General features: G+C 35.7%; 1 protein-coding gene across 1 annotated transcript in view; it reads right to left on the bottom strand.

Moving 5' to 3' along the window:
• Positions 1 to 431: 431 nt before the first annotated feature.
• The window catches only part of zbtb10 (zinc finger and BTB domain containing 10), a 28,149-nt gene continuing 18,769 nt past the window's right edge, over positions 432 to 9,811 (bottom strand). Inside the window, exons 3-4 of the mRNA XM_073822190.1 lie at positions 6,494 to 6,669; positions 432 to 3,286 (exon numbers count right to left, since the gene is read on the bottom strand). Coding sequence (XP_073678291.1) covers positions 2,987 to 3,286; positions 6,494 to 6,669 — 476 coding nt within the window. The 3' untranslated portion in view covers positions 432 to 2,986. The remainder of the gene's footprint in view (positions 3,287 to 6,493; positions 6,670 to 9,811) is intronic.

Genomic DNA, 9,811 nt, shown 5'->3' with positions numbered 1-9,811 from the left:
ACAGGACAATGTTAAGAATCAAGCATATGTACATTTTTGAATATCATTTTAACTATTATTTTCCCTTGTGGACTATATGTACATGTCTTTTATGTGAAATATCTTATTCAGGTCAGTACTAAATAAAAAATAACAAGCATTGTGTGTATGATCCCTCTCTATTTGGTTACTTCTGACCTCAACTGTACACCTTAAGGGATAGTTTACCCAAAAATTAAAATTCTGTTATTAATTACTCACCCTCATGTCGTTCCAAACCCATTAAAACTTCATCCCATTAAATGTTCATCTTTGGAACACAAATAACGATATTTTTATGAAATCCGAGAGTTTGGAACAACATGAGGGTGAGTAATTAGATAAATTACAAAATATGACAGACCACCCTCAAAATTTCCTAGTAGTAGTGTAATAAGACAGTACAGCACAGAGAAATATCAAAGTTTTATTTTAAAATTTATAATAGAGGAACAGTAGTACAATTGAAAGAGAAGGAAAATGTATTCATTTGAATTCTTGAAAAAACATAAAAAGCATAACCTGATTTGATTTGTGTTTGAGGTGAGCCCATGGCCCCATTTGCATCACTGTAAGAGAGTTGAAAAATACATCTTTGAAACAGCTTTTACAAAATACAGCTGAAAAAAACCTTCATCTGTAGTGTTTTTTTTTTCTTTTTTGTCTGTTATGTCCATATACAGCATAAAGTCAAAGGAGTACATTAATGTGAGTTGAACAAATACACAGACAAAACAAGAAAAACCATAAACCGACATGATGGTGAACGTGCACGTGTGAACAGAAAAAGAGTGTAGGTCCGTTAGAACAGTGAAAGCCAGGCCGAGGTTTTTAACCGGTTAACTGCAGCGACGTGCCATCATTTAAATCAACTAATTAAATATCTATATATATATATATATACTTTTCATAATCTTTCATATATATATATAACGTATATAATATCCCTCCCACAGTGATCTGAAGGTAAGCAATACAAACAGGATCTTCTATACAGCTTTTAAAATACACTTTCATCTCGAGTAAAGGGAAAGATAGACGATTTCTGTATCAGTATAGCACTTCAATATATCCACTGCATATGAACAGAAACTCCTGCTCCTAGGAATTAACCCACAAACAATAGCTCTTAAAAAATATGTGCTTAAAATGAAATAAAAAAGACAATGGATGAACAAAAACCTCAAAAAGGAAGGACAAATAAAACAATATATGCATCTAAGGGTAAAGTGAATGATTGATTTTAGAATAAAAACATTTAAATCTGACGACATACACGAGCAAGGATCTACACTAAATATTTACCTGGTTTTCTTATACATTAACAATTAAACAACGATTTTGGTAGGACAAATAAAAATTAACAGTCTTGATTGCATTTTGGAGTCAATACATATATAGCATTAAATAATGAAATGTCAAAAAAAAGAAAAGAAAGCTCCGTATGGAATAAAACACAACAGTTTTAATTTATTTCCATCCAGACCGGCTTTGGGGAAATAAGAAATTATCAAACGCAGAACAGTAAGTGCCCGTCTATGTACTTCCATAGACCTTCCGCTCTACATCAGCACAAGCGAAGTGTTTTCCACTCAGCAGACACACGACAAAAGTCCAAATAAACGAAACCGAAAGGATCGCGAAGGTTACAGGGGACCAAAACGACGTTTGGGAGTCTATTGCAAACCACCTCTCTCCATCTGCATTCTTCAAAAACGGTACACAGGTCGTTCAAGTGATTCAAAGTAAGCTCAGTACCACTAACCAACTCAGCAGGGTCTCGCTCCGTCTATACAAGTACTGCCAGTAGTTTTAACAACAACAAATGGTATGTGTGTGTACGTGCGTGTATGTGCATTTCATAGAAAAGACGTTAAAAACAGAAAAGCATACCTGATAGGCTCCTTAGCACAACAGTGTAAAATACAAAGCTGATTAGTATAACTGAGTTGAGTAGGCTTAACGATTATTAACATCATATACAGCTTGTAGGTCCAGTATTTAAAAATAATAATAATAAAAATAAAAGCGTTACAGCACCAAACGTTTCCATCATTTGGCAAAATTCAAGCTTTAAGTGAATGTCAAAATGCTTTATAAAGTGTTACTGTGATGCTGTGATTCAAATAAAGCTAGCAATAATATATTCCCCTTATATTTTTTTTTAGCATTTTCTCTTTTTCACTGTTTTTTTTTTTATATTTCTCTGCTTTATGTTCTCTCAGCATTTTCAGTAGTTTTGTGTCCTGCAAGAAATCTTGGTGTGCGTTCTGCTTGGCACGTTCTAACAGCCCCGTATAACTTAATCATAAATATGGCTGTGGTCAATTAGAGTCACAAAACAGATTTTTGGTTCCAAGATTTGTGCAGGGAAAAGGAAAATATATATTTATATATTTCATAAAATTTCATGACATTTAACTAGAAAGGAAACACACACACACAGAAAATCTTCCTGTAAGCGGAATTTCTATAATGCTCCTCCTTTGTCTGAGCAATATACGATCAGGTCTGTCAGGAAGCGCAGTTATGAACTGAAAATAAGCAGATGTACATTAAAAAAAAAAAAAATCTAACTCTATAATTTCCATAAGACCGTGATATCTTTCTTCATAAATTAAATAATATTTCTTTTAATATGATTGGCCTATTAGAAGTCAAAAACGCTGTACACCCTCATCCACTACAAAAGAAAAGGAAAAAAAAAATACATCACAGAAAAAACCTGATTTTTTTTGTTATATATCATTATACCTCTTTCTCTGACAGGCACAGAGCCTAGACTCTGACACATAGAACAATCTTTAAATATTGGAGTCCCTCTCTAACAAAGCTATATATCTCTTTGACATAACTTCACGTGCAACAAAGAGGTTTGATAGCACTTTGGAATTGTTGATTGTTTCCCAGCTATTTTTTTTTTCTTTGCATTTTGATTCGTTTCTCTCTCTACCAGGTTATGTCTGAGTTAGTCCTTCTCGGGGGTGGCACCCACATCACCCTCGCAGTTGGATTGGTCAATCTCGTTGGGCTCCTCGCCTTCCGCCTCCATGTCCTCGTCTCCCTCTCCAGCCTCGTCGAAGTCTTCGTCGCGGGCGAATTCCAGGTCCTGCATGCCCTCCAGACCCTCCTGCGTGCCTTGGTGGGAGTCTGCGCACTCTACGCACACGCCGTAGCGCCGAGAGCCGTGCCGTATGCCCACGCTGGCCGCCAACATGAAGATCTTTTTGCATACCATACATTTGTATTTCTTATCCTTTTTGTGAACCTGCAATTGAATGGGAAGAACAGGGATATCAGTGAGTGAAGAAAGATAACATTGTTTCATTGTTAATGAAAGGTGAATATCACAAAACCTGTCAAAAATGTATCATGTCACTCCAAAATATAAATACTAGGAATATAAAAATATATATTTTTATATATTAGTACTGGGCAACAATTAATCATGATTTTGCAAATATTTACATGTATATATTTACATGTATATATATAATCATAAAATGTAAAAATGTAAAACACATTTTACACAAAATATATACAAGCTTGTGTGTCTATTTATATAAACATAATAAATATACACAGTACAAAAAAATCTTTTAGATGCAATTAATCACTGCCCAGCACTAATTAACACACACATATACATACACACATATATATATATATATATATATATATATATATATATATATATATATATATACACACATACACACAGGTCCTTTTCAAAAAATTTGCATATTGTGTAAAAGTTCATTATTTTCTGTAATGTACTGATAAACATTAGACTTTCATATATTTTAGATTCATTACACACAACTGAAGTAGTTCAAGCCTTTTATTGTTTGAATATTGATGATTTTGGCATACAGCTCATGAAAACCCAAAATTCCTATCTCAAAAAATTAGCATATCATGAAAAGGTTCTCTAAACGAGCTATTAACCTAATCATCTGAATCAACTAATTAACTCTAAACACCTGCAAAAGATTCCTGAGGCTTTTAAAAACTCCCAGCCTGGTTCATTACTCAAAACCGCAATCAAGACTGCCGACCTGACTGCTGTCCAGAAGGCCATCATTGACACCCTCAAGCAAGAGAGTAAGACACAGAAAGAAATTTCTGAACGAATAGGCTGTTCCCAGAGTGCTGTATCAAGGCACCTCAGTGGGAAGTCTGTGGGAAGGAAAAAGTGTGGCAGAAAACGCTGCACAACGAGAAGAGGTGACCGGACCCTGAGGAAGATTGTGAAGAAGGACCGATTCCAGACCTTGGGGGACCTGCGGAAGCAGTGGACTGAGTCTGGAGTAGAAACATCCAGAGCCACCGTGTACAGGCGTGTGCAGGAAATGGGCTACAGGTGCCGCATTCCCCAGGTCAAGCCACTTTTGAACCAGAAACAGCGGCAGAAGCGCCTGACCTGGGCTACAGAGAAGCAGCACAGGACTGTTGCTCAGTGGTCCAAAGTACTTTTTTCGGATGAAAGCAAATTTTGCATGTTATTCGGAAATCAAGGTGCCAGAGTCTGGAGGAAGACTGGGGAGAGGGAAATGCCAAAATGCCTGAAGTCCAGTGTCAAGTACACACAGTCAGTGATGGTCTGGGGTGCCATGTCAGCTGCTGGTGTTGGTCCACTGTGTTTTATCAAGGGCAGGGTCAATGCAGCTAGCTATCAGGAGATTTTGGAGCACTTCATGCTTCCATCTGCTGAAAAGCTTTATGGAGATGAAGATTTCATTTTTCAGCACGACCTGGCACCTGCTCACAGTGCCAAAACCACTGGTAAATGGTTTACTGACCATGGTATTACTGTGCTCAATTGGCCTGCCAACTCTCCTGACCTGAAGCCCATAGAGAATCTGTGGGATATTGTGAAGAGAAAGTTGAGAGACGCAAGACCCAACACTCTGGATGAGCTTAAGGCCGCTATCGAAGCATCCTGGGCCTCCATAACACCTCAGCAGTGCCACAGGCTGATTGCCTCCATGCCACGCCGCATTGAAGCAGTCATTTCTGCAAAAGGATTCCCGACCAAGTATTGAGTGCATAACTGAACATAATTATTTGAAGGTTGACTTTTTTTGTATTAAAAACACTTTTCTTTTATTGGTCGGATGAAATATACTAATTTTTTGAGATAGGAATTTTGGGTTTTCATGAGCTGTATGCCAAAATCATCAATATTAAAACAATAAAAGGCTTGAACTACTTCAGTTGTGTATAAGGAATCTAAAATATATGAAAGTCTAATGTTTATCAGTACATTACAGAAAATAATGAACTTTATCACAATATGCTAATTTTTTGAGAAGGACCTGTATATATATATATATATATATATATATATATATATATATATATATACACACACACACACACACACACACACACATACATAATAAATAAATATAAAATATATTTAAAAACTGTGTAAGATAAAAATGACAAACATTAACATTAATACACTAGATTTTAAAATATTATATGTATTATTCACTAATTTATAATTGTACTTTAGAACTAAAACATAATAATAAAAATATTTTTATTTAAATAAATATAACATTAGGTGTTTAAAAAATACATAAATTAAATATTTACAACTAGGAACATAAAAATAGTTTTTATTATACATTTATTTATTTTAATATATGTCTGTGCCTATGAACTATATAGTTCAAAAGACATTTAAAATGTATGTAATATAAAAAAGACAAACATTAATAATTAATATTTAACACAACAGATCTTTAAGATATTATCAGATCTAAGATAATATACAGGAAAGGAGAGGGGAATTTATATAATGTTTGTGTATATGAAATAAACATTTAAAAATGTATTTAAAATGTGCATAATATAAAAGATGAATTTTAACAATAGACTTCAAAATGTTATATGTATTATTTATTTATAATTAGAATTTCATATAAGTATAATAGCTATTAATTATGATGAAATGTTTGTAATATAAAAGAGACAAACATTAATAATTAATATTAACACAATAGACTAAGATTTTATATGTATCATTATATTTGTAATGTATATTATATTATTCGGTGTATATAAAATAAATATTTAAAAATATATATTAAAATGTGTAATATAAAAAAAATTAATATTAACCCAATAGGTTTTTTTTTTTTCAAATATATGATGTATTAATTTAAAATTGTTTATGTAATTATAATAGATTATTAATTCTAATGAAATGGTATACTATTTCACATGCAGATTTATTAAAGAAAAAAAAAAGCTATGAAACCTCAGAATAAAAACATCTAAATGAATTCATATAATTTTGAGGGAAATATGGAGGGAAATATGCTCAATTGTCATGAAAACTGTCAAAATGCACAAATTCGTAGTGGTTTAAAAATGTTTTGTTCTCTTGAAAATAATTATTCTTTAGATGTTAGGGTGAAATGTTTTTCTGAAATTGTTGAAAAACCCAACATTTCAGTCTTACCAGGGAATGTCTCTTGACGTGTTCTCGGCGAGTGAACAGCTTCCCGCAGATGTCGCAGCTGAAGGAACGTACGCCCGAGTGGATGATCAGGTGTCTCTTTAGTGTTCGCCGGTGCTTGGCAATGTAGTTACAGTGGGGACACTTCAGCTTATTGAGGGCGTTTTCAGGCGCTTCGCCTAGGAGAAAACCACACAAACAAACAGGTTCTCAGCACTTTTCACACCGGTTCCTGAGATATAAACAAATTCAGCATGAGATCTGCCAAGCCAGCAGATGCACTTAGTCTTGTCAGAGACTAAGTCGAATTTCTCCATTCGCTTTATCAGCTCTAAAACATGTGACATGCAAAAAAGTCTTTGTGCAGCTAGGGGAGAAAATTAGCGTGTACCCTCAGTGTCACCCTTGCATTAAAAAAAAAAAAAAAAAGGTAGAAACACGCTGTGAAAGTGTGCCAGTTGCTATGGAAACCACATGCCAGAAGCCATAACTATATTAGTCTAATGCAATTTTCTACTGATAAACAAGCTGTATAAAAAGCAAGTCTTTCCTTCCAGCCACCATTTCTCTCCACAGAGATACATTCAGAAACAGCTGTATAGTGTATAAAACGGCAATCTCTGCTTTTGGCTTCCGAAAAGATTCATCCTAACACTTAAGCTCTCTTGAGAGCGGTGTCCTGTGACAATTAGACCGGAGCTGCCTGTACTACAGCATGTGGGATTGGGGGGTGGGATCCAGCTTTGTTTGAGCCAAATTGGGCAAAACAAAGAGTCGTCAAGCAGGTTGCCAAGGGGGTGACGAAAGCCAGATCACCTGGGAATTCAATCGAGGCTCTAAACACCACCTTGCGGGCTAAAGGAGGCCCAACAGCAGCTGTGCCGTTCGTTTGAGTCGGCAGGCTCGAAATTAAAGTTCAATCTGTTACGACGGGCTTGTCGGTACTTAAAATGGTTAACGATTAACTTAGATTCTCAATGGCCAGACCTGAGTCATAAGACTCTTCTCGCTGAATGAGACTTGCTAGGCCAGATCTGAGAGACTGGTGGTAAATGGGCTCAAGGTTTTAACTGACCCCACCCTGTAAGTGCTAAGACTGACCTCAACCCCCTGAGGAAACACTGCATTGCCTCTTAGGCCTGAAATATACTCAATTACGCAAATACATGAATGCTTCTAGCTAGTAGCTAGACATTGTTGTCCGAAATGTGTCTAAATGCAAGTGCGCAAAGGGTGTTTGCAGACATTAGCGTTAACTAAATAACTACATTCGACATGAGGAAAACAATACCTCCCTTTGAGTACTGATGTTTGCTGTACTTTGCAGATTTAAAGGGATAGTTCACCCAAAAATGACAATTCTGTCATTAATTACTCACTCTCATGCCATTCCAAACCCATAAGAGCTTTGTTCATCTTCAGAACTGAAATTAAGATTTTTTTTGATGAAATCCAAGAGCTTTCTGACCCTGCATAGACACCAACATGACTAAAACATTCAAGGCCCAGAAAGGTAGTAAGAATATTGTTAAAATAGTCCATGTGACATCAGTGGTTGAACCGTAATGTTATGAAGCTACGAGAATACTTTTTGGGCATAAAGAAAACAAAAATGAACGACTTTATTCAACAGTTTCTTCACAAGAGTACCACAACACATGCGTGTGGTGCTGCTGACGCAGGAGCCGGCATTCTGGCATAGAACGTCCATCTGTTCTAGATCATTGTTTGTATATTCTGGTTTAAATAAGCAAGTCATCCTCTGTCGAAATTAGAGACTCACAGATTGACCGGCCAGGGACCGAAATTAGCCGCTTTTTCGCATTGTCATCCCGGACCAGTGACCAGGTGGTCAGTCTGCTGATTCAGAGCCGGTCCATTTTGATGTCATACTTACGCCAACTGATAATGTATTTGTGCCATGCCTGATGAGGCTTGTGCAGCCTGAGTGAGTATGTGAGAGAGACTCGTGCAGAAATCAAAACAAATTAGCGCATAGTGTGGAAGAAAAAAATATATTTATAATATATGATTTAGGTAAGCAACATTGCACGTTTAACACCACTGCAACATGACACTGATTTTATACAATAGTTCAATAAACAAGAAGTTAAAATTAAGTGGCTTACATTTTAGGCCATATTGACTGTTTTCGCTTAACTTCACTGACGAAAATAGTTCCAATCAAAGCCACAGCAGAACTGTTGTGTGTCTCCGAGCAACACAGAGGTGTTTCATTACTGAATGAATCCACGTTTTTGAATCAAGTGAGTCAATGATTTAGAAACCAATTAATAAAAGACAGTCACTTGCCTCGTTTCTGAATAAATCTGCGGTTTAAACAAATCGGTTAAATGAATGACTAAATGACTTCCAGTCATTTGCTGCCATGTACTGGTATATTTAAAACATTAATCTTATAAAATTATTTATGCATTTGAAATTTTGAATATCTGTTACTGAGTCCAGATTGGGGGAATTGTAATCTTTAACATTTTTATGTCAATAATTTTTTTTTTTTTGCATTAAAAAAAACAAAACAAAACACAATTTAGATTTTTATTCGTATATGCTGTGGATTATAGTTCTTTGAAAGAAAATTGGAATTGGCAAAAATCGGTATTGGAAGGTCACACTGATAAAGGTCACACAAAAAATTATTGTAATAAAACTATTTTATGTACAGCGTGCGTTTTCTTCTTCAAGACACAGCACATCCAGGTCCTTCATCAGAAGAAGTTGTTAAATAAAGTCGTTAGTTTTTTTTTTTTGTGCACAAAATTATTCTCGTAGCTTCACAACATTTTGGTTGAACCACTGATGTCACATGGACTATTTAAACGATGTTCTTACTACCTTTCTTGGCCTTGAATATGTCAGTTGTGTTTCTGTCTATGGAAGGTCAGAAAGCTCTCAGATGTCTTAATTTGTATTCCAAAGATGAACGAAAGTCTTACAGGTTTGGAACAGCATTAAAAAGCTTGAGCGTCTAAGGGTGTGTTCACACTTGTAGTTCAGTATGTTTGGTTCATTTGGTCCAGACCAAAAAGGAAAATGATACATTTGGTCCTGGTCCGCTTAGCATTCACACTGGCATTTTTGACAGCGACCCTAAAGATAGCGAACCTAAAGGCATAGTAATACGTTCACAATCTGATTGGTCGGTTTGAATGACGTATATTTTGTGACGGAACTCACTAAACACTCCAAACAAAAGGAAAAGGTGTGTTCGACTTAAAGCAGCGCTGCTGGCAGGTGACAAAGTACCCATTCACAGATCAGCCTGCTCAGCGCCGCTTTAAGTCGAACACACCTAATGCC

The sequence above is a fragment of the Garra rufa genome, chromosome 17 (assembly GCF_049309525.1).
Source record: "Garra rufa chromosome 17, GarRuf1.0, whole genome shotgun sequence".
Lineage (NCBI taxonomy): Eukaryota > Metazoa > Chordata > Actinopteri > Cypriniformes > Cyprinidae > Garra > Garra rufa.
Note: the sequence above shows the minus strand (reverse complement) of the source record. Positions and strands in the feature narration are given on the sequence as shown.